At 39.4% G+C, this 26,795-nt stretch overlaps 1 protein-coding gene across 1 annotated transcript in view; it reads left to right on the plus strand.

The window, feature by feature from the left end:
• Positions 1–26,795, plus strand: part of LOC126248502 (protein unc-79 homolog) — an 875,350-nt gene that overhangs the window by 600,554 nt on the left and 248,001 nt on the right. Inside the window, exon 38 of the mRNA XM_049949540.1 lies at positions 1,598–1,766. Coding sequence (XP_049805497.1) covers positions 1,598–1,766 — 169 coding nt within the window. The remainder of the gene's footprint in view (positions 1–1,597; positions 1,767–26,795) is intronic.

Genomic DNA, 26,795 nt, shown 5'->3' on the forward strand with positions numbered 1-26,795 from the left:
TGGCGATAGTTAGTGACTCACCCTGTAATTTATTCTACAGAGGCAGTTGAGAATTTGAGCATTAAGGTTCAATTTTGAGTTCTCTCGGTAATAGTTTTGTCCATTCAAAAATGAAATGAAAAAACTTAATGCAAGATAAATTAAAAATGTCACAAGAATTTGAATTTTCCGAGAGAAAAATGCCACCAAATAAAATGTGTATCTGGTAAAAAGAAGAAAAACTTAGAGACATGCGATGGAGGGAGAAGAAGTGATATTGCCAGATTTTAGGAATAGAATATTTATTTAATTACTTACTTACTGCTCCACAACAAGAAATTAGAAGTAGCAGCTGATAAGGAAAATATACATTATGAACAAAACAAACACAGGTATAAAAATAAAAGCTCTGTGGATAAAGAGAGTAACATAACAATTAACTTTGTAAATAACGTTAGTAATGTGTTTAGATTAATAAAGCTATAGGAAATTTTTTAAAAGTTCATGGGAAAAGGGAATAGTAATCAAAACTGAACAATTCAGAATCATATTGTGATGGAAGCAGATAGAGAGAAGATCTAATGCCAGTAACATACAACAGAATCATTTTAAGACTTAAGTGGTTCAGGGAAAGTCACCAGTAAACAGTTGAATTTCAACTTCTCCAAACCTTAACAAATTTTTTGAAAATGATCTGTATGGTTTTTAAAAAATCTGTAAAATCTGTCATAACAGTGACAAGTAAATTGAAGTGTATATTTATAGTAAAAATATAAATAGTTTCACAATGAACAAGAATGTAATGAAAATTATTTTACCAACTATATTAAGCAATATGAATCAACATCTATGGAGATGATAAAGATGGTAAAGTAAATGGCAAACAAGAATTTCATCTGCATTCATGGAAATAAGCCAAAGGTAAAATGATGTTTTGTAGGATCTGAATACAGTAAAACAGCTACCAAATTAGGAACTGCAAAATTACTGTAAGTGCAAAATTCATTATACCTAATATGTCATAGAATCAAAATATAGCAAATATTTCTTTATAAATGTATCAAAAGCAGATGTCAACATAAGTTTCTCCCTGAATCATGTATGTACCTTTGATTTAGGTCATGGGAAATACAAGTTTTGCTCAATCTCTGGGAAAAATTTAGCAAAGCAACAGAGAAAGTAATATTAACTCTGAAATGATTACAGGACTGGATGAAATATGTACTACAGCAAATAATGCAGCTTGTAAAGTAGTTTCTTCTCATCTCCTCACCTTACTAGTGCGTTAATTTAGGAGTTATTAGCCATTTTCATAAATTTATGTGTTCAAAACCACATTAAAGTCAGATTGGAGAGTATTTAGAATAATTTTGTTTCTGATAGAATTGACAAATGTGTAATGATAGAGAAGAAAAAAAAATTACTTTCATATGAATTTTCAGATAGATGGGAAGAATAAATAAAAATGGTACAAGTCAAAATTAAATGAGGTAGTTTATGATAATTCAGAAGAATTGTCATAGGGAAGGCTCCCTATTGTTTGTCTTGATCTTAGGGTTGGAAATTGCTATGCCATGAAAAAGTGGTCATTAAAGCTGTTGGTCTTTATATGTTACAGTGTACTTCACCCACAGCTAATCGAGAAGAGTCTACACATGGAGTAAACCTAAGACGTCTTATCAAACAAGCTGCAGTTGACTCTCCTCCACCACATATACAAGGGGAATTAGAAGACTACCATTCATCATCCCACAGAATTGTACAATATGACAGAAAAACTCAAATAGGTTTGTTCATTTCGTGTGTGTAAATGTTTTCATGTTGCAGTCATTTTCTTCCATTCTGTTGTGATTGCATTTCAAGCTATTTTATTACATATGTACAGGAGATGTTTTATATGGACATCATTTTACAATAGGATAGAAGTGAGAAAGTTAGTATTTTGAAGTTTGCTTCTACAAAAAACTATTAAATGTTACTGTTCTTAAGACCTACCCAACAGCCTTGCTGCAGTGGTGACACTGGTTCCCATCATATCACTGAAGTTAAGTGCTGTTGGGCTATGCTAGTATTTGGATGGTTGACCATCCAGTCTGCTCAATGCTGTTGACAAGTGGGGTGCATTCAGCCCTTGTGGGGCATACTGAGAAGCTACTTGATTGAGAAGTAATGGTTCCAGTCTTGTAAACTGCCATACGGCTGGGAGAGTGGTGTGTTGACCACATGCCTCTCCATGTCTGCATCCAGTGATGCCCGTGGGCTGAGGATAACACAGTAGCTGGTCAGTACCATTGGTCCTTCGTGACCTGTTTGGGCAGAGTTTTTTTTTTTTTTTTTTTTTTTTTAACCTAAAAATAGCATAGAAATAGTCAGAACCATATGTTTCTACTTTCAAAGTCGTTACAGAAATCTAGGGAAAAAACATGTACTTCTTGTGATGTTTGGATTTTAATTTCTGCAGTTGTTACATACCATATATAAACAGTTTTGAAACCTGGAGCACCATGAAGGAACTGTCTAAAATGAAATTGATTCATATTAGATACAAACCAATATACAGTTTTTTTACAATAGTTAGAGTATGATCTAAAACCATTACATACTGAAATCAGAGCCTCAAAATTTTATGGTATGCAATCAAAGAGGGCCTTGATGTCTTCCTGGAAAAACTACCTCCACTCAGTTTTTATGTGAGGCCACAAAGCTACCAAATTTGGTACTGTAGGGCAGTGATGAACAAGTTACAGATCAACCTGTCTCCCAGATATGTTCCACACATTATGTTTGAGGCAAACTTGGAGATCAAGGAAATGATTACAGCCTTGTTTCTTTCAGAATTGCTTTTACATTCCTTGTCAATATGGAAAGCTATTCTACAGCTAAAAAAGTGCCATGTTAAACAGCTTTGATGTGTAGTACCTTAGATTCAAAAATCGTTCTGATATATCACTTACTGTTCAGATCATTCTGAAATAATAGAACCTGACATTGAATATTGTTATCAGAGATGCCCCAAACGCCATACTTGGTACTTGTCCATTATGATATTTGGCAGAATAAGTTTCCAGTTTGCTGTTATCATGGTAGCCTGTAACACATTTGTGGCTGTCACAGACAAACTGTTACAGCAGGTTTCACACAAAACAACTAAGATTGGCACACAGCATGCCATTAACTTTATTCACAATCTCATTACTGTCTGAAGCAATTTTAGTATCTGCTTAATGAAAGCTAACATAGTGATATGTGCGCCACCAGTTTAGCTCACAGTCAGCAGCATTAGACCATAAGTGCAGACAGATCCACACACTTCGCCATGCTGTAACATTGTGGCCACACTGTGGACAAAAAGGTATAATACAGCCTTGTGACAAAGAACAGCAGTTATCCTGTGCTGTAATCACACTGTGTAATTTAGTACCAGTTTCTCATTGTGTATAATGCTCTTCTAATTACTAGCTCAACTAGAGCATTTCTATCATAGCATCACAGCTTGTACAAATAAGTTGTCACTCTTTGACAGTCCCAGTTCTCAAAGAACAAATCATCTACCCCCATTTGAATTCTGACAGGCTGATGTTCCCTCTGCTGTGCTGCCAAAGTATATTGGTGCTTGTTGTCACGTTGCCACTTCATTTCATGACACTTTTTTTTCTATAACACTGACTTTCTCAATCACACAATGGAGGATGTTGGTTGATCTATGTGTATCCTGTTTCTCAAAATGTTCATAATCTGATGCTGATACGTTGTTCTACACATGTGCTTGAATTTTGAATCATTTGTTTCATCTCTTTCTTTCCATTTCAATTTTCAGAAATGTGAATTTAGTTGCTGAAGTGAAAGTAAGTTTTACTGTCATCATTCTTGATAATTTTGTTGGGGCAAATAATAAAAATTTTAAATTTATATTATAAAACATTTCAACCAACGTTTAGCAAGAATTGGCTCCAGAGTATTACAATCTGATTGTATTCCAAATTACATCCTTGTGTACCTTTTCCTTGTGGAAGACAGTGCAAGTGTATGACTCACGGGGGAGTGTAATGGAATTTTGAGAGTCCTGAGCTGGCAGACACTTGAAGATGGACACAAACTACCCAATGAGGAGCATGAAGATTAGGTTAAATTGCATTAGATGTACCTTTTGTTCAAATGAATCAATAGTGAGGAGGTCCTCCAGGACATAAAACATGTCTGAAAAACAAGAAGACACAATAAATATTTACAAATAAAAACAAATATGTTAGTGTATGTTCTACAGATCATAAATGAAGTGGTCCCCATGGATGTGGATTATGTCAGAAAAAATCTTAAACATATTATTGTTTAAGAGGTTGTAAGTAGCTTGTCTCAAAACATGTTAATATTCAGTACACTGAGGTGCATAAGCTAACTCTTAGGGTATGGTAGCCATCCAACATCAAACAGAAAAATTGTATTACAGCACTTATTTACAATGATCATATTGTTGCAATGAATTTGTACATAAAGACAGGATTACACTGGTTATAGCATGCAGAATCATTTATGAGGTAATTCTTACAGTGCTGAATCCAGGGTCACGTGGGAGGAGGCCTTAATATGTGGTGCAACAGGAGGTGGCCTCTGCCATGGACTTCACAGTGGTGTGTGTAATGTAATAATACACTCCTGGAAATGGAAAAAAGAACACATTGACACCAGTGTGTCAGACCCACCATACTTGCTCCGGACACTGCGAGAGGGCTGTACAAGCAATGATCACACGCACGGCACAGCGGACACACCAGGAACCGCGGTGTTGGCCGTCGAATGGCGCTAGCTGCGCAGCATTTGTGCACCGCCGCCGTCAGTGTCAGCCAGTTTGCCGTGGCATACGGAGCTCCATCGCAGTCTTTAACACTGGTAGCATGCCGCGACAGCGTGGACGTGAACCGTATGTGCAGTTGACGGACTTTGAGCGAGGGCGTATAGTGGGCATGCGGGAGGCCGGGTGGACGTACCGCCGAATTGCTCAACACGTGGGGCGTGAGGTCTCCACAGTACATCGATGTTGTCGCCAGTGGTCGGCGGAAGGTGCACGTGCCCGTCGACCTGGGACCGGACCGCAGCGACGCACGGATGCACGCCAAGACCGTAGGATCCTACGCAGTGCCGTAGGGGACCGCACCGCCACTTCCCAGCAAATTAGGGACACTGTTGCTCCTGGGGTATCGGCGAGGACCATTCGCAACCGTCTCCATGAAGCTGGGCTACGGTCCCGCACACCGTTAGGCCGTCTTCCGCTCACGCCCCAACATCGTGCAGCCCGCCTCCAGTGGTGTCGCGACAGGCGTGAATGGAGGGACGAATGGAGACGTGTCGTCTTCAGCGATGAGAGTCGCTTCTGCCTTGGTGCCAATGATGGTCGTATGCGTGTTTGGCGCCGTGCAGGTGAGCGCCACAATCAGGACTGCATACGACCGAGGCACACAGGGCCAACACCCGGCATCATGGTGTGGGGAGCGATCTCCTACACTGGCCGTACACCACTGGTGATCGTCGAGGGGACACTGAATAGTGCACGGTACATCCAAACCGTCATCGAACCCATCGTTCTACCATTCCTAGACCGGCAAGGGAACTTGCTGTTCCAACAGGACAATGCACGTCCGCATGTATCCCGTGCCACCCAACGTGCTCTAGAAGGTGTAAGTCAACTACCCTGGCCAGCAAGATCTCCGGATCTGTCCCCCATTGAGCATGTTTGGGACTGGATGAAGCGTCGTCTCACGCGGTCTGCACGTCCAGCACGAACGCTGGTCCAACTGAGGCGCCAGGTGGAAATGACATGGCAAGCCGTTCCACAGGACTACATCCAGCATCTCTACGATCGTCTCCATGGAAGAATAGCAGCCTGCATTGCTGCGAAAGGTGGATATACACTGTACTAGTGCCGACATTGTGCATGCTCTGTTGCCTGTGTCTATGTACCTGTGGTTCTGTCAGTGTGATCATGTGATGTATCTGACCCCAGGAATGTGTCAATAAAGTTTCCCCTTCCTGGGACAATGAATTCACGGTGTTCTTATTTCAATTTCCAGGAGTGTATATAATAATTATTTGTTTACATCAGGAGAAATAATGTACAAGGTAGAATCTTCAAAATAAAACGAAATAGAGATCATGATAAAATTTCAATGAAGTTATTTGTGCCACCAGTTGTTTATCACTGTAACATTACCTGATTGGCTGAAATATGCTGAAGTTAAACCTCTGTATAAGAAAGAAATACCATCAATCTGACTTCAGATTTAAGTTTCTCCAGAATTCTCAAAAAGTTTAGAAAAAGCACTTAACAACAAGGGTCTTAACCATCTGTCTACAGATAACACTTTGTCACAGCCACTGTTCAGATTTCTAAAGCGTTCTGATATTGAGAAGGTTGTTTGCAAATACAGAGAGAATGTACTTAATTCATTAGATTATAAATTATTGGCTATTGCCACAAAATGGGTCAAATCATACACTATGTGATCAAAAGTATCTGGACACCTGGCTGAAAATGACTTACAAGTTCGTGGCACCCTCCATCGGTAATGCTGGAATTCAGTATGGTGTTGGCCCACTGTTAGCCTTGATGACAGCTTCCACTCTCGCAGGTATTCTTTCAATCAGGTGCTGCAAGGTTTCTTTGGGAATGGCAGCCCATTCTTCATGGAGTGCTGCACTGAGGAGAGGTATCCATGTCAGTCAGAGAGGCCTGGCACGAAGTCAGTGTTCCAACACATCCCAAAGGAGTTCTGTAGGATTCAAGTCAGGACTCTGTGCAGGCCAGTCCATTACAGGAATGTTATCATCATGTAACCACTACACCACAGGCTGTGCATTATGAATAGGTGCTCGATTGTGTTGAACGATGCAATTGCCACCCCTAAATTGCTCTTCAACAGTGGGGAGCAAGAAGGTGGTTAAAACATCAATGTAGGCCTGTACTGTGATAGTGCCACACAAAACAACAAGGGGTTCAAATCTCCTCCACGAAAAACATGACCACACCATAACACCACCACCTCCGAATTTTACTGTTGGCACTACACATGCTGGCAGATGACGTTCACGAGGCATTCACCATATCCAGATCCTGCCATCGGATCATCACATTGTGTGCCATGATTCATAACTCCACACAACATTTTTCCACTGTTCAGTTATCCAATGTTTACGCTCCTTACACCAAGTGAGGTGTCATTTGGCATTTACCAGTGTGATGTGTGGCTTACGAGCAGCCACTCGACCATGAAATCCAAATTTTCTTACTCCTGCCTGTCATAGTACTTGAAGTGTAACCTGATGCAGTTTGGAATTCCTGTGTGATGGTCTGGATAGATGTGTGCCTATTACACATTACGACCCTCTTTAACTGTAAGTGGTCGCTGTCAGTCTACAGACAATGTCTGCCTGTATGCTTTTGTGCTGTATGTGTCCCTTTATCATCATGATGTGTCCCTTTATGTTTCCACTTCACTATCACATTGGGAACAGTGGACCTAGGGATGTTTAGGAGTGTGGAAATCTCATTTACAGACATATGACACAAGCGACACCCAATCACCTGACAACGTTCGAAGTCCGTGAGTTCTGCGGGGCACCTCATGATATCTAATGACTACTGAGCTCACTGATATGTGGTACCTGGCAGTAAAGTCAGAGCACAATGCACCTAATATGAAAAACGTATCTTTTTGGGGGTGTCTGGATACTTTTGATCACATAGTGTATTTCTTTTACAGGAAATAAAGTGTGTCTATTGAAAACTGTCTTGTATTCAGCAGTCAGTCACATGCAAATGGGAGCTAATTACATTCAGTGTTGCACAAGGTTCCCCCTCAGGAGACACCACTTTAACAAAGCTCTATTTGAGTGGGCAAGGGAGCTTGTGTATTCTAATGCAGTGGAGAGTTATGACAGCAATAATGTAACTGCTGGCAGTGTCTCCCAAGATGGGCAGCTCTCCACAGAGGATCTGGACAAAGCGTGTCTCACAGTGCCCTGCCTAGAATTTTATCTATTCCTTTTCCTCTTTGTGATTGTAAGGCAGCAGGCAAAGTCCCCTAAAATTTGGGCAGCAGAAGATCCTTGGTAACCAGAACAACAGTGATGCACATAGGCCTCATTGTGGAGGGATGGATAATGTTACGTAGTCAAGGAGAGTAGGTGTAAAGGGGAAGGCCTTGAAATAGAACCTTGACAGGTGTCCATGCCGTGAGGTGGCAGCCCCACCATGACACTTGGGGCTGTGGGCTGAAAACATGCACCACCAAAAAACTTCAAACTACAGAAATTAAAAGGAGAAGTAGTCAAATGGATCTTAATGATGTGACCTTTTGCCTGAAAAGGAAAACCTGTATTGGATTTTGAAATGTAAAAACATTGAGAGGGGTAGGAGGATTAAGACAGGCCAAAAAGAGTTGGAGATCTATAGACTGGACATATTGGAAGTAAGTGAAATAAGATGGCAAGAATCTGGGAAGCTGAGACACAGAATGGTGGAGTGCTGCTGTATGTAGGAGAGACAGGTGAAGATGCTCCTACTATCTAAAAACTGCAAAATGAGCTTACTGCAGCGGGAATCAGTTTCAGAAAGAATAAAAACTTTGTATTTTAGAACAAATTCGCATAATATCACTGCTATGCACCTACTGAAGTGGCTGAAGGAGAATTAAAAATTGCATTTTATACAGCGTTAAATGGAGTCTTAGGAAAACCAATTGTAGAAACATAAATTTTTAGTGGGAGACTCGAACGCAAAAGTTGTTTGAGGTTATGAAGGACTCCAATACACCATGGGTGTGTACACCATTGGGAATAGAAATGTAAATGTTGAACTGCTGATAGATATGCATGCTGAGCATGACCTGGTCACTGAAGGCGCACTGTTTCCACATCACAACTGCCCAACTGCCATAACAAAATGTGCGTCTCGCCATATCATCTGAAAATCATATATATCACATAGCCATAAGTTGTTAGATTTGATATGCTCTGCTAAATGTCCCAAATAAGATAGGAGCAAATGTTGGAAGTGACCACTACTTACTTTTGGCTGAGTTCTGACTGAATATAGTGGCAAACAGAATCAAGCTCAATCACTGTGTGTGTGTGTGTGTTAAGGCTAAAAGACAAACATATCAAAGAAATATTTGCCCTTGAACTACAAAACAGATTCCAGGTCATCTATAGTGAAAACATTATGCTGGAAGGAAATAACAAATTTGTCTAAGCTTAAAAACAGTCATCTACATTCTGGAGAGAACATATTAGGTTGAAGAAAAGAATGGATTTTTTACGACACGCAAAATGAAATTAGCTGCAGGAAAAAAAAGTTAAATCTTTGTAAGACAAGAGTGCAGAGGATTGAAGTGAATAAGGAATACACAGAGGGAAACAAAAGAGTAAAATTGAGGATAAGGCAAGATAAAAGGAAATAGATAGATGAGCAGTCACAGTTAGCAGAAGAGGCAGAAAGACAGGGCAATCTAAAGGAGCTGTACAACATCACCAAACAACTTTCCATGAAGACATTTAGGCATGAAGGACCAGTTAAGAGCAAGGAAGAGGTGATCATTACAAACCAATGGGAACAGCTGCAGAGATGGGAGGATTATTTGAATGAGCTGTTAAATTGTAAAGACGACGAAGAGGTATACATGAAGGATTTTCCAATGGAAGTTGAAGCACATCACGATATTAATCTGCAGTATCCCACAGTGGATGAAATTAGGTGTGCTTTGAGATGCCAAAAAATGCAAAATCTCCGGCCCTAGGCAGCATAGTACCAGACCAGTTAAAATCCTATATCAATAATACCGTTAAAATGCTCCACTCCTTACCAAAGCATATTTGGCTTGAAGAGAAATCCCTAAAGAAGTGGAAAATTGGATTAATGGTAAAGCTCCAAAAAATGGAAATTTGTCAAATTGTAACAACTGTTATGGTATTACACTGCTTTCAGTGTGCAGTAAAGTTCTCACCATTGTTATTTTAAAGAGGATTGAAGATTCAGTTGAAAATTTTGGCTGTGTAACGAACAGGCCATTTTTTGGGCACAACACAGTTTTGTTGACTTTTTATTGATTCTCTTATGATCATATTAGAGCAAAGCAAAGGATTCCAGTCATTCATTGATTTTGTAAAGGCCTTCAATTCTGTGAAACATTAAGTGCTGTAGCAGGTATTGTGGAAGTATGGTTCACCACAGAAAATTGTAAACATCAACAAAATTCTGTATGGTGGCTACAACTCTCAGTTCATGGAACCAGTACTAGAAATAAGAACAATTTTCTTAAAGATTGAAAGTCATTTACTTTGATCCAGAAAGGTGGCCATTATTCAGGCACACATATTTTAAATAACTTACCAGCAGCCATAAAAACTTTAATGACTACTAGATTTCAGTTTAATAGGAGCTTTAAGATTTATTGTTGACTAATTTGTTCTATTCCATTAACATTTTTTGGTTAGTAGAACTGATTATTGTATATATCATTAGCAATATCAAATAACAGGTGTTTTAAGTAAAATGTGACTCTGAACATTTTCAGTATAGTGGTGTGATAAATTTAATAAGTATTGTACACTGATTTTCTATTAATGATTCATGGTAGCAATACATTATGAATTATAATATGTACCTCTGTTTATTGTACATATACATCATTTGGGACAAGTTTTTATCACTTAAATGGATATTGTTTAAGATTGTTTTGACATATTTGTCATCCATAAGGACAATTTCACTTGGGATCTATGGACAGCACATTAGCATACTTTTTATAATTATTTATTATTTATTTTATTTCATGACTTGTTCTTCATCCTTGAGAATCACATCACTAGGAATCTGTAGAAGAAAAAGTATATACAGTATAAAGTAATTGTGCACTTTCTTCTTGTAGCATTATCACCAGTATGTCAAAAAGTTGTCCAGCTGACACAAAGTTTACATCTCACTATTGAATCATATTGAAAATCATAAATAGCCATGTTATGGTGGTTAGTGTTTATTTTTTATACAAACCATGGAAACCATTTTAATCTACCCTTTTTTTGTAATTTTTCAATGAGGCCTACATTGGTTTGCACACTTTTTTCTCCACTATTCTATAGGTCTGAATGTTTTTTCTGTAAGTCTGAATATTTTTGTGCAGTAGAAGTAAATTCCTGTTGGCCACTTATAATGATGCAGCACTCTCTGAATATCTGCTAGCATACTTTAAGGTTGGCCTTGCCATCATTCTTTACAACCCTCTACATCTCAAAAAGATGCTGCTCAGTAGGATGCACTGCCCTTGCATAGTTTTGATGGCAAATCTGAAACTTGTCATTTCATACTTAGTTCTAGACTTATGATCATGAAACGAGCTTTCAGTACCTGTCACATTATTTACCAAAGGGTCATCTCCTTTATTGCAAAATCTCTTAACTTAGTAGTCTATGATTGATAAATAGGTTCCAAGTGGCACATACTTTTTCATTACCCATTCTTTGAATAATTTTTCAGACTGCACTATGTACTGTTGCAATTTTGGTGCAATTTAGTTCACACAGATCTGTCTGTCTTCACTATTGAACTCCTGAGCTCTTTCCTTGTTGCATAGTGTGGAGATATTTTATGGACAATGGATTTATGTTGTATGTTTATGTTCCTGCCTTTAAAGTGTTTTGCCCATCTCCTAACCCTGCTGAAGCTGATTCATACACCTCTGTATGTATATTAAACCTGACATGAATTTCAATAGCAAATAATTCAATGACAGCAAGTCATTGCAATGGAACTTCAGTGTTGGACATTTTGTAAATATAGCAGTCCACCTGCTTAACTGTGTGGTAAGATGCTTGCCTCCCATACAGCAGGCCCAGGTTCAATTCCCAGCTGGGTTGGAGATTTTCTCAACTCGTGGACTGTGTGTTATGTTGTCCTCATCATCATTTCACCCTCACCACTGGCGCGCAAGTCGCCCAATGTGGTGTTGACTGAAATAAGACTTGCACTTGGCGGCTGAATTTCACCAGGTGGGGCCTCCTGGCCAACAATGCCACATGATCATTTCGTTTCATTTGTAAATATAGCTTGTAGCCACATGATAAAAGTTTATGATGTCACAAATTGACAAATACAGCCTAAAATTTTTTTATATTATGAAAATGCAGTCATTTTCATTACATTGTTAGAATGAAAACTGTAACAAAAGGATGGTCATAGATTTCAGTATGAACTTCATATTTGTAGTTTGACAAAGAGCATCACACAAAAAACAGGCCACTATAATTAATAATTGCTGTTAGAGGCATAATGCTGTTTCTTCCTGGCACAAGGTACTTTAATAACACGTCTTAGGAGCCTTTCTCTTGGATTCTTCTGCAAGTGTCTATTACACATTATATATGAAAACTGAAAAAAACTTTTGCATTAGGGAAGAATAAAATTCATCATCTGCTGTGGGCACTTAGTAACTTTGTTCCCATTGTTCATTCATTAAATTATCTCTGGATAGTGAGAATGGGTCATTGGTCAACATTTATAATTTTTTGTGAAACTATAATTATAATTTCATTCTTAGCTGAAGCTGATTATGTGGGATACTTTATCACTGCCATATGGACCCATACTTGGATGAACCCTTTGATTATTATTTTTTTCTCTATCTTGTCCAGCTGTTCATGAACTCCATTGACTGTATGCACACTTTTGTCCACAGTCTCCAGAGCACTGTAGCTGTTGGAGTCTTCTAGACTAATGGTGGCAAAGGGTTTCTTACCATTCTGTTCACATATGGAGCACAGGAATAATAATTGTTTGAAGGCTTCTTTGTGTGCAGACATTATTCTAACCTTATACTCATGACCTCTATGTGAGCAATACGTAGGGGATTGTATTATATTCTTAGAGTCATCATTTAAAGCCGGTTCTTGAAACTTTGTTAATAGATTTTCTTGGGATAGTTTACTGGTATCTTCAAGAGTCTTCCAGTTCACTTCCTTCAATATCTCGGTCACACTCTCTCCTGGATCAAACAACAAACCTGTGACCTATTGTGCTGCCCTTCTCTGTGTATGCTCAGTATCCAATGTTAGTCCTATTTGATACAGGCCCCACATACTTGAGCAATATTCTACAAATGGCCACATGAGTGATTTGTAAACAATCTCCTTTGTAGACTGATTGCACTTCCCCACTATTCTGCTAATAAACCAAAGTCCACCACCTACTTTACCCACAGCTGAGTCTCTGTGATCATTCCATTTCATATTTCTACAATGTGCTACATCCAGTTATTTGTATGAGTTAGCAGATTCTAACAGTGACTCATTGATATTATAGACATAGGATACTACATTTTTGTTTTGTGAAGTGCATGGTTTTATGTTTCTGAACATTTAAAGCAAATTGCCAATCCTTGCACCACTTTGAAATCTTATCGGGATCTGACTGAATACTTATGCAGCTTCATTCAGATAGTACTTTGTTACAGTAACTGCATCAGCTGCAAAAAGTCTGAGGTTACTATTAATACTGTCTGCAAGGTCATTAATATACAACATGAACAATGAAGGTCCCAACACACTTTCCTGTGGCACACCTGAAGTTACTCCTATGTCTGACAATGTCTCTCTGCGTCCTCCCTACTGAAAAGCCTCCAGTCCAGTCACAAATTTCACTTGATACCCATATTATTGTACTTTTGACAGTAGGTGTAGGTGTGGTACAGAGTCAAATGCTTTTCAAAGATCAGTAAATACTGCTCTACCAGAGTGCCTTGATCTAAGGCTTTCAGTATGTCATGTGATAAAAGTGCAGGTTGGGATTCACATGATTTATGTTTGTGGAATCCATGCTGGTTGGCATTGAGGACATCATTCTGTTCAAGATACTTCATTATGTTTAAGCTCAGAATGTGTTCTAAGATTCTATGACAAATTGATGCCAAGGATCACTCTCGTAGACAGGCGGACCTGCACTTCCCCCCCCCCCCTCCCCCCCCCCTCCCCGCCAAGTTGAGGGACCTATGATACATTATAGTTAGAACAGGGGCTAACTCAGTCACAAATTTAGTATAGAATCTGACAGACCTTCCATTGATTTCAGCTGTTTCTCAACACCACTGGCACAAACATTTATTTCATTCATCTTATCAGTACAAGGAATAAATTGGGACAATTCTGCTGGCTTTTCCTTTGTAAAGGAACATTTGTAAACAGAGTTCAACTTCTCAGCTTTTCCTTTGCTACCCTCAATTTCAGTTTCTGCTTCATTAGCTAGGGACTGGACACTAACTTCAGTGCCACTAGCAGACTTTACATATGACCACAATTTCTTTGGGTTTTGTGAAACATTATTTAGCAATGTTCTGCTACAGTAGTCATATGTATTGCTCTCTTGACAGCCAAACATGTTTCATTCAGCATATCTCTATCTATAGCCCTATGCTTTGTTTTACACCTGTTATGCAATAATCTCTGTTTCTTTAGGAGTTTCTTTACAGTGATTCTATACCTTGGAGGTTCCTGCCCATTATGAAGTTCTACTGGGTACATATGTATCCAGTGGATGGTCAACAGTTCTTTTAAACTTGAACCATAGTTCCTCTATGTGCTTCTGCCCTGTCCTGAAAGTTTCAAGTTCCTCATTGAGATATGACATTACTGATTTTTTATCAAGTTTACTGAACATATATATCTTCCTGCTTGTTTTAGTTGCCTTTTGAACTTTGGTAATCATTGTAGCTACAGCAATTTCGTGGTCACTAATACCAGTTTTGATGTGGAAATCTCGACGAGATCAGGTCTACTCATTGTCATGTTTCACAGGATGTCTTATCATGCCCACCACTAACAAAATTATAATTTTCTAAATTAACTGTTGGATGATTAAACTCTCCACTGATAATTACAGTATGATTTGGGAACTTACACATAAGTGATCTGAATTTTACTCTTAAGTTTTCCGTTATAGGAGAAGATGAGGCTAGTGGATAATAGAAGAATCCAATTATTATATTATGCTCACCCCTGATATTTAGTCTTGCCCAAACAACTTAACATGCAACTTCAATTTCCATCTTGGTGGATCTGAGTTTCTTGTCTACTGTGACAAATACACCACCTCAATTTCACATTTGCCTGTCCTTTTAATATACACTAAATGTTCTCCCAAAATCTCACTGCTATCAATTTCATGTTTCAACCAGTTTTCTGTGCATAGTATTATGTGAGCTTCATTGCTTTTCATGAGTGTTTCAAACTCTGCCACTTTGTTGTGAATGCTTTGGCAGTTTACCATTAGGATTTTAATAGTCTCACTTGCATTGCTGTTGATTGTGGGTCTCAACTGCTATAATTATATCTAAATTGGAATCCAATGGATGCCTGTGTGTGCAGTGACTGTTGAATATTCAAGCTGAAGAAAGAACCTGAGTCATCCACTATCCACAATTTATTGCAGATCTAGATTTCAACTATATCATAGTTATCGTGGGTGCATTCCCATAGAGTCATATAGGACCCAACGTATTAGAGCATAACATATGACAAAATGACATTTTCCTTTACATGGCAGCCATGTAAAGGCTAGCGTTACTTTATCATATGTTATGCTCCGACATGTTGAGGCCTGTAGGACTCTTTGGTAATGAACCAATGATGACTACAATATATTTGAAATCTAGATCTGCAGTAAATTATGGATTCTGTGACTGACTGCTGTCCTTTCTTCAGTTTGCTATATTATGCTTTAGCTACCGCCAGATCAGCTTTGTGTTTTACGCTCAACTGCTCCTACTGCTTGATCATGGAGTGATGAGTACCATTGATACTGCAACAAAGACCAACCTTTTCACTTTCCAACCAGATTGAAGAAACTGTATGGAATCTTCACATTTTAACCATTTCTTATTGCTTCACAGCAATCTCCACATGTTTCCACTCTGATTATATTAATATTACCTAGACAGATTGTTTAGTATATTCTGTTCAGTAAAAAAATTATGTTTATGTGACTTCTTACACTCTTTAATTTAAGCAAAGAATTTAATTATTTTATTTATTTAGTGTATAGCAAAACTACAGACAACTTTGATGCATTTAAAACAGTAAAATAAAATATTTAAAAAACATAAAACTTAACAAACTGGTATGAAACTATATATAGCAATTGAATATTTAGATACATCATTAATTTCACATTTCCATCATAGCTCTGTGGCCTAGGAGCTTAACCAATAAGTAGGCTTTTAAGAAGCCTTCATGACATCATCTTAGTCTCATTTCAATCTTCTTACTGGACACTCATGCTGTCTACCATAGTCACAACCAATCCTGTTTGTGATCCCCCATTTATAAAGGAATGCATTGCATTTTGCATGCCTGGTTCTGATGCAGCTGTAGTGGCCAAACCAAAAAATGACTGGGTTATGACAAATAATTTGATGAGAAATTAGCTTTTTTATATGATTTATGAATGTTACTGAGTTAACAAAATATAAGCTTAACTATTATACTTCAGTTAATGGTATGACACTGATAATAAAGTACATGCTATATTTGGAGAGAGTATTGGTCAGCTACATTAAGACCAGAAGTTAATATTTTGTGCTTTCAAGCAAGAGAGATAAGATTTTAAGGTAAGACTAGCTAATATCTGTAGTTTCCATGGTACTGTTAATTTCAGTACTGACTCATTAAGTAGGATCTTAGATTTCCTGGTAACAAACTGATTCAAAGTTCCCATTTTGGTTAACATACAAAATGGAATCAGTGACTATAGGGCAGTTCTCTAAAGGAAAATTATGAAAGTAGGTATGTATTTTTGGTTATCAAGTGTGAAAAGAAACATTCTGAAAGTTTTGTAAGAGTTTACATCAAACATTCATCTTCAGGACTCAAAATGTGGAATATTAATTAATGAAATTCAGGAGCATTCTACAACATGTCTTTGTTATATTTGTGCCCAACAAGGTTGTTAAGAATTGGGAATACTCAATGAGGTTCAATAATAGTATCAGAAAGTTGCTATTAAAGCAGTGTCAACACAGATTTAAATGAAGCCAAAGCCTTGTTGACAAACAGAAGCTGAATGTGTCCTCAGAGGGTTGAAGTAATGCATGTGTGGAAAGTCAAGTTGGTCAGCTCTTAGCAGTTCTAGTCCACCACATGAGTAGTGAAATCAGATGGTGTAAAAGGTCAGTACCACAAGTGAAACTGCTGGTCCTGGCTCCATACATGTCAAGCATTCATCTTTGCTTTTGTTCCATATCCAAAGTCGGCCTCCATGCCCTACTAAGTGTGTACCTCTGGTCTCTGTTACAATGGTTGCAGATATTCTAATCTTGGCTGGCTCTTTTATAAATGAATCCCAATAACATGATGCATGTGTCAAGACTCTAATCTATACAGTTGTATTTTACATTCATTTTCCAGGAAATACTCAGCTGTGGCCAACTTCTCAAGCTCCCTGTTGAAGTGCTATGTCATATATGTGACTACAGGCTTTCTCAGCATATTCCTATAATGAAATCATCTTGGGTGATCAGTGGTGGTGTCATCTTGTCGCAACATTTCAATGAGTTTTATTCACATCTTCTTCAGGCAAAGTGTTCTGATACTGTGTTCTGTGTATCTGTATAGCTACTAGACCACTCACCTCTTCTATGGGTGGGCCAATCAAGCACCCCCCCCCCCCCTCCCCAGAAGCAGGTGTCACACCCTCACACCCTTGGTGAGGGAACATGGAACAGAAGCCAGAAGCATTGAGGCAGACACCACTGCCTTCACAGGGGATTGTTCCTGTTTCAATTACGTAATTGGAGAATTCCACTCTGTGCTGAGTTGAAACTTGCTATGGCAGTTTATTAGGTTGTGGCACAGACATATTTCCACCACATTGCCAGTTGGGTCTCAGAACCTGTTGACACTGCACAATTTCATCGTTTGTTCAAAACTGAAAGCGTGTTTCTCATTCGTACCATGCTCTGCCACCATGGACTTGTTTGTCTACCCTACTCAAAAGTTTCTGATGGCTTCCAAATGGTGCCATGAGATGCATCGCTGGGTCTATGCAATGCACTGCATCCCACATTCACACCCAACACTGTAAATGCCTGGCATTCATAGTCCTAATCTGTTTTTGGTTGATCCAAGCATGTCTTTAATTTTCTGTGTTGCATGGAAAACAGTTTTTATTTGACGTTTCTCCATTACTCATACAATTTTGGCCATCAGTGGCCCTGCATATGGCAGGACTGCCTCATGTTTGACTTCTTCTTCTTATTCTTTTACTTCATCTTGCGATTTGTCTTCCCTTCTCTTACCTGCTTTTAAGGTACGTCTTATTTGCATCTCATTGTAACCAATTTTGCAAATATTTTCCCACAGATAAGTCATTTGGCAAGTCCTTCATGTTGCAGATGGACCTGGCTCTGTGAACTAAGATGGTTAGTACAGTGTTGTGTTGTGCTGGATGGTGGCAACTCCAATCATTAAGGCAAAGGTCCATGTGTATCTGCTTCCTGTAGACAGAGAGTCCCAATGTCGTATCCAGACTTGTCTTGATGTAATATCTAAGAAAGGCTGGCTTCCAATCTCTTCTATATCCATGACAAACTTGATGATGTTGTCAGTGCCACTGAAATGGCATAGAAACTGCTGCAAGTTTTCCCCACCATGTTGCCAGACCGCAAGTGTGTCAATTATGTATCTGTAGAATGTCTTTCACTTTAGGTGGATGGTATTAAGCACTACATCTCCGAAGTGTTCCATGTATAGATTAGCCATACCCAGAGCTAATGGGGAAACCATTTCAACCCCATCTGCTTGCTCATATATGTTAGGCGAGAGCGAAGGTCCACACGGGACAGTATCTGAATCGGGTGTTTCTCCTATTTGTCAGTGTAGTGTGGCAGCCTTGCATCTTCACTTCAGAGCTTTTATGTTGGAAGAGTCAGGTATGTTGTGTTAGTGGTTTGCACATTGGAGCTTTCAAGATATGAGATGAGTCAGTTTTTTTGAACTTTTGATCTAAGTATTTACCATATAATTGATGGCTGTCTGTCTGCTATAAGAAAATCCCAAAGAATTACTGTACACAACTCATGTTTTAAGATAAGTTGTTAGTTTAACAGGTTGCCATATATGGCAGCTGATACCAGAAGTTCAGAAACCAATTGCCACAGGCCAAATATCCTAGACTTTATTTGGGGAATATGTTCACATGGGTACCTTTGCCCCAAAATGTATGTCTTTTCTTTCATCAGATTTAATACTGAAAATATTTTTATTTAACATATTTAAGGAACCTTAATTTATAGTTCACTGTTTCAGATCAACTGATTCAGTATTAATCCGATTAGTCCAACTTCACATTACAGAAACCATAAGAGAAAAATATTCTCCATGCCATTGTCTTCTAAAACATTAGAGGAGGATAAGAAGCTAATAGAAAATGTATCGTCCACTAGAAATATAGCTAAAAGACTTAGATATAATGAATGCACATTACATAAAGGGTTATGAAGTGACAGTGTTGGGACATTTCGAGAGAGTACTTTCTGAAACAGAGGAAACTGAATTGGTAGAGCACTGTACCAAACTGTATTCTATGTTCTATGACCTTATTTTTAATAACTTCCAACGTTTCAGCATATCAGTTTGCCAAAAGTAATGGTGTAAACTACCCGTTTAATAAAGAAACCCAAGTGACAGGGGAAAACTGGGCTCATTCATTCATTGCTCATCCTAGTTTAAGTTTGAGAGAAGAGTTCCACAGTATCCTCTTCAAAGTGTCCCTCAAGCAGATCTAAGGAATCTTCCAGAGGAACCTGGGTGAAAACTGATGTGTCATCAAAACTTACTCATAAGTTCTTCTCGTCCAAGCATAATCCTTGGTATAACTTTATAAAGTCTGTGGATTTCTTGATGTAGTGTTGTCTGTGACACATAAGATGTTTTAGCAGCTGAGCCAGATATTTGGCTATCCTATATGTCGGCAAGTTAATGGCCGCAGTGGTATGCCTCCCTTATGTGTTTTCAGAAGACTTAGTTTTATATTGCCTCATTGTTTCTGTAGGCTTGTACCAAGGCACCAATGAGAGGATGTTGTTTGGTGGCCAGTATCCTCTTTCTACAACACAAACTGTATGCATATATTTACTGGGTTCTTTATGCATAAAAATAGAAATTTACTTGGCTAAAGATAGTCATTGTGATACAAGCTCTCTGTAATCATCCACGTTACCCTCACGGCTGGTGAAGTACAAAGTCTGCTATGTACACTCCTCTGGTCACTATGTGCTACCTTATTCTAGGGCTGTGACTACAACTTCAGCTCAGTGTGGCAGATGTCTCAGTGACTCGCAGGATAACAGACTGGAACTCACTCGGTGTGACAGACTGGCCCTCTGATCCAAAGCAGCGATCTGAATACTCGTGGCCAAGAGGGCATTAGCGACGCATTTCCTGTGAGTCTGCCATTAGCCTCTATCGATCTTCTTGCACCCTCTATGCTGCATGGTGTGCTGGTGCCAGCTTATGCCAGAACATCCCCCCCTCCCCCCCCAAAACGCCACACCGTTGTCATGCAGTGAGGCTGTGAATAACAATGGGGAGGGAGGCAGGTCACTGGACATAGAGATGGGCTGGGAGCCGTGACTGTAGAGGACGGCATACTCCTGTCCGTACCCTGCCATCTGGCTTGCGAATCAACAGGAATATCCTCTGGGAAACTGCTGGTAGGGAAAACATCCAGGCCTGGGGTGCGTCGTGGGGTGATGACGGTGATGGCGACAGCTATGGCGGGCCCAAGGCTATGGGTTCGGCAAGCAAAGATGGCTGGCGAGGGCACATCGTCCATCCACTCCTCCTGGGGTGCTCTGGTGGCACCAGTGGGTGGCTGCAAAGGCCACATGGTCCCATGAAGCCATGAATCTGGGGGAAGAAAAGCTACAGAATCATGGGGCAAATTACATGTGTGAATTTGGTTCTGGTGGCAGCACTGCAAATCATCGAGACATGCAGTTGAATACATAGAAGAGCCAATGAGCTCCTGGATTATGCCTCTGTCCCAGCACCCTTAGTTGCCATAAGCTCTGAAAAGAAGAAGATTGTGTGACACAAAGCAATACTTGCAGACCATTGGCGGCTCTGGATGCTGTGGTATTTGTTGCAAATGTAGCAGCATCTGATGGCGGCAGCCATGCAGATGTTCCACTGGTGATGGTCCGCCTTGTGGCTGGGAGCAATAGGAGGTGAGAAAGAGTTGCAACGCCTGTTCCCGTGTGTGGATGGTGCGAAGTTTGGCCATCTGTTGCTTGAATGTGCATACAAAGCATTCTGCTTTGCGGTTGGACTGTGGGTGAAACAGAGCACTTGTTAGATGACAAATATCATTGTGTTCACAAAACTGTTCAAAGTCACATGAAGTGAACTGTGCTCCATTGTCCAACACAACTACTTCTGGCAAAATCTTTTACACAAAATATGGAGAACAGTGCTTGAATGGTGCTATGTGATGTGGTACAAACTGTAGGCACCGCAAATGGAAATTTTCTAAAATATTCTATCACTATGAGCCAATGAGTGTTCCAAAATGGTCATGAAAAGTCAATGTGCACTCGTTGCCATGGCGATTGAGCCTTAGCCCAAGCTTACAGTGTCTGGCGGATCTGAATGGTTCTTCCCACATGCATAACACTGTGCTGTCATCTGTTCTATGTGGGCATTCATGCCATGCCACGTACAGTGCTGGCACACTAACTGTTTAGTGTGAACAATTCTCTAATGTCCTTTGTGGAGCAATTGCAACATATCCTTTTGCAACACTTTGGGAGTAAGCACATGCGATTGTCCACTGTCATTTTGAACTAGAATCACACCTTGTTGTACTGAAAGGCTATGCCGATGTGCAAAATATTGACACACAACTGAGTTCTCGATACTGTTCAATGAATGAGGCCAAGACATTCAAATTCAATGCAGCAAAATCTTGAGGACTGAGTCTGCTTGCATTGTCTCTGCTATTTTCCGGAAGTGTAAGGGAAAGTTTCCAGAAATTCAGAGTCCTGCACATCAATTTAGGAACAATATGCAGCAGATGCATCAAAATCAGAGTCTGGCCTAATCAGAAGGCCAGCTAGGGCATCTGCATTACCATGCTTTGCCGTAGGTCTGTACACAATTTCATACTGATAATGCGAAACCAAAAAAGCTCATCTTAGCAATGTTTGAGCAGTGCATATAGGAGCCATCTTTGAGAGATGAAACAAGGATGCAAAGTCTTGTGATCTGTCACTAAATTGAACTTGCAATGATACAAATAGAGATGGAATTTTATGATGAAATATGCCTGGAGAAATTGAAGAATCACAGTGATGGAATTTGGTCACACCATACATAATAGCGAAAGGCTGTTTTTCAATTTGAAAATAATTGCACTGAGTTTGAGTTAACAATTCTGAAGCAGAAGCAATAGGTAATTTGAAAATAATTGCACTAAGTTTGAGTTAACAACTCTGAAGCAAAAGCAATAGGTCTGTCTTGTGTACCAATACTGTGCAAAAGCACGGCACTGATTCTATAGGTACAAGCGTCAACTTGCAAAACTAACAGCATGGCTGGGTCAAAATGCACTGAACATATGTCACTAAGCAAGGCATTTTTGAGTTTCTAAAATGCATCTGGATAATTTTTAGTCCACACAAAAGGTACATGTTTGCAATGCAAGCAATGCAATGGAGTCGCAATCTGAGTGGCATTCGGCATGAACCAAATGTAGTACATCATCTTGCCTAGTACTGAGTACAGTTCAGGCACATTGTGAGGAACAGGCCGGTCATGGATTGCAAGCAAATGAGAGTGTAGGGGGTGCACACCCTGACTGTTTATCACATGACCTAAGTACTGTAGTTCAGTTTGAAAAAAGTCACACTTTTGGAGACGGCACTTGAGTACTGCTTTGTACAACACTCAAAAAGGAGTACACAAACTAACAATGTGTTGCTCTGGCATACAACTTGAGAAGATAATAAAGTCAAGGTAGTTTGAGCAAAATGGCACTTTTGGAGTCAGCTGTTCCAAGTAATGTTGAAACATGGTGGGTGCAGAAGCACTGCTGAAGGGCAAACACAAATATTTGAACAGTCCTAAGTGTGTATTTATGCCACAAACATTTTCTGTGATTGTTCATCCAATGGAATTTGCAAGTAGGCATCACATAAATCTATCTTAGAAAAGTAGTGTCCTGCACAAAGCTTGCCCGTGAGTTCCTCATGGTGAGGTAATGGATAAGTGTCAACTACTGTCTGTGGGTTGACTGTAGACTTGAAGTCAACGAAAATGCGAATGCGACCAATGGCTTATGCAACGAAACGAGAGGACTTGCCCATTGACTAGCTTGAATGGGAGCAATCATACCATTATCTTGCATTTTTTTCAGTTCACTGGCTACTTTGTCTCTTAAAACAATTGGAACAAGGCAGGTCCAAAAAAACTTAGGCTGTGCATTGTCTTCCAATGTAACATGTACTACAAAGTTATTAGCTTTTCCCATTCCTTCTGAAAATAATTCAGGAAATTCCTGAAGCAACCTAGCAAAAGAAAGTGTGGCATACTGTCTTTTGGATCACAAGCCATTATGGGAAGTACGTTGTCGTGGATGCTAAGGCCAAACAAATCAAAGGCATCTAAACTGAAAATGTTCTCACTGTCTCTTGATTTCAACACAGTAAAATTCAATGTCCTAGTGTGAGATTTGTAAGTTTCAGGCAAACTACACTGTCCAGGCAATGGAATTTCCTGTCCGTTGCAAGCAATGAGGTGCTTGCTAGATTTATAAAGGCATGGTGAGCCTAACTGTTCATACGTGACACGATTAAGCAATGTTATTGGGGTGCCTGTGTCTAATTGAAAGTTCACACGCTGGCCAGCAATTTGGAATTAGACAAATAATTTGTTAGAAAGCCATTGCACAGCACTAGCATGAGAGTAAGGCACAACCTTAATCTTACTTTTCTCAGAATCTGTTGCAGGTTCAGAAAACACAATGTTCACTACATTTGCACAAGCCTGTTTTTCTGGGACCAGGAAAAATTGTTGTTTTTGTGCCATTGCAAACAAACTGCTTGGACATGGCCTTTTTTTTCCACACATGTAATACATTGCGTTATATAAGTGCAAGCCGGCCGGTGTGGCCATGTGGTTCTAGGCACTTCAGTCTGGAACCGCATGACCACTATGTTCGCAGGTTCGAATCCTGCCTCGGGCATGGATGTGTGTGATGTCCTTAGATTAGTTAGGTTTAAGTAGTTCTAAGTTCTAGGGGACTGATGACCACAGATGCTAAGTCCCATAGTGCTCAGAGCCATTTGAACCAACCGTAAGGGCAAGCAAAACATCTATGGCAAGACTTCACTAAGTTCACAGGCTTGTTTACATGTCTACATGGCTGTCCTTGTGGCTGTGTATGTGCTTGATGTTGTGGCTGCTTGGAGCAGTCGCAAACAAGGGGCGACTCAACCTGACAAATTGGGGCCTGGTCAAATTTATCGGCCGCTATGGCACCCAAATCATATTGTTCTAAGATCTGCAACACTTGAGGAAGTGATGGATCAGAGTGCTTTAAGATCTGTTCCTGTAATCTGCTACATGGGACATTAAATGTTATAGCATCTCTAATCATCAATTCACTGTAAAAGTTGTCACAAGTACATTTAAATTTACACTTCCCAGTCATGCCTGTTAATTCTGTATACCACTGACAGTATGTCTGTTCTGGCTTTTTCTGCAAGCAAAAGAACTTATATCTGGCTGCAGATACTTGAACTTGGTGGTCATAACATCGAGTTAATGCAGCGATTACTTTGTCATAGCTGAATTCATTGGGATATGCAGTTGGGGACAGTTTTTGTATTAACCTGAACACTGGAGACCCTGCAATCAAAAGAAAGCATAGTAGCTTCACATTACCTTCAACTTGATGAACTGCGCAATGAGCTTTGAACTGTGTTAGGTATTTGAGCCATACCTCTTGTGTCATTAAATTGCCAGAATGCTAGTATGCTGGTCAGTGGCACTAGTTGGGGTTGCCAGTCCGTTGGCTGTTGCTGTTGTGCAGCCGATGCTGCTTGTGCAGCCAGAAGTTGTTGTACCGTCATCAGCAAGGCAGCAATTTGTTGGTTCTGAAACTGAAAAGCTTGTATTAGATCCATTACATTGGCTCTCTGCAGTTCAGGCATGGGGGCAGGGGGTGGAGGCGGCAGGGTAGGGATGGTTTACACAGATACATTATAGCAGAAAAGCAAGCAAAGCCTCTGAAAGAGAAAGTTGATTAGTTCTGTTACTTCCCTCCTGGAATACATGCAAGAACATAATGGGAAATTACCAATGATTACCCCTGCAAGCTAAAACACAAGAGCAACAAGCAAAATCTTCTTCTGAATTATCCTTGTTGCCATCTTTTATTTCATTTTATTGTCTCTGTGGGCTTGTACCAAGGGGAGGATGTAATTTGGTGGCTGGTATCCTCTTTCTGTAATACAAACTGCATGCATATATTAACTGGGTAGTTTATTCATAAAAATAGAAAGTTACTTAACTCAAGATAGTCGTTGTGGTACAATCTCTCTTTAATCATCCACGTTAGCCTCACGGCTGGTGAAGTACAAAGTCCACTATGTACACTCCTCTGGCAACTGTGTGCTGCCTGATTCTGAGCTACAGTTTGTGACTGCAACTCCAGCTCAGTGACTTGCTGGATAACAGTACTTTTTTAGGCTAAGATCACTGTCCAATCATACAACATTGATTGAAATTAAACTTAATAATAAATTCAGACAGGCAGGTACTAGAGTTGTTAAAATATCACAAGATTCTCATAAAAGTACAGTGAAAATTAACGTAAGTATATTGCATCAGAATATTATGGAGTTAAAAAACAAAGTAGATGAGCTTCTTGTGTGTTTATAAGATTTAGAAACTGAGGGTGGAGTACATGTACTATGCCTGTCTGAACATCATATAGTCACAGGTAGGGAAATGGTACATGTAGGTGGAATAAGCTTTCAGCATACATAAGTAGAGTCACTATGGAGACAGGAGAAGTTGCCATATATGTTAAAATCTGTCAGTGTGAAAAATTTGGAAACTAAAAAATTTTGCATATAGCAACATATAGAAGCATGTGCATGCAATCTTAAACTAAATAATGGCACTTTTATAATTGTAGCTGTGTATAGGTCCCCATTGGGAAATTTTCAACTATTTTTGAAAAACTAGGATTCTTTGTTATGCTATCTGTCAGACAGAGGAAAGCAAATTATTGTTTGTGGGGGACTTTAATGTAGATTTTGTGAAAGAGTCTGATGAAAAGCTTGACCTTGAAGTATTTCTTGGCTCTTTCAATTTGACGTCAGTTATTGATTCTCCTACTCAGGTGGTACGGGAAAGCAGCTCACTGATAGCTAGTTCTTTTTGCGGGATGATACAAGTAGAGTAATCACATCCAACAAGCAAGAATCAGCTGTGGAAATTGTAAATAATGTCTTGCAGAAAATTATTAAGGGGTTCTCTGCAAATGGGCTCTCACTAAATTTTGAGAAAACACAGTTTGTACATTTCTGTACAGTAAATGGCATAACACCATTGATAAATACAGACTATAAACAGAATTACGTTGATAAGGCAGAATATTCAAAATTTCTGGGTGTGTGCATTGATGAGAAATTGAATTGGAAGAAACACAGCTACTAATGCTATTAGGCTTACTGCAAATTTTGTTTTTAAACATGTCAGTAAATTAGCCTTCTATG

The sequence above is a fragment of the Schistocerca nitens genome, chromosome 3 (genome assembly GCF_023898315.1).
Source record: "Schistocerca nitens isolate TAMUIC-IGC-003100 chromosome 3, iqSchNite1.1, whole genome shotgun sequence".
Taxonomy (NCBI): Eukaryota; Metazoa; Arthropoda; class Insecta; order Orthoptera; family Acrididae; genus Schistocerca; species Schistocerca nitens.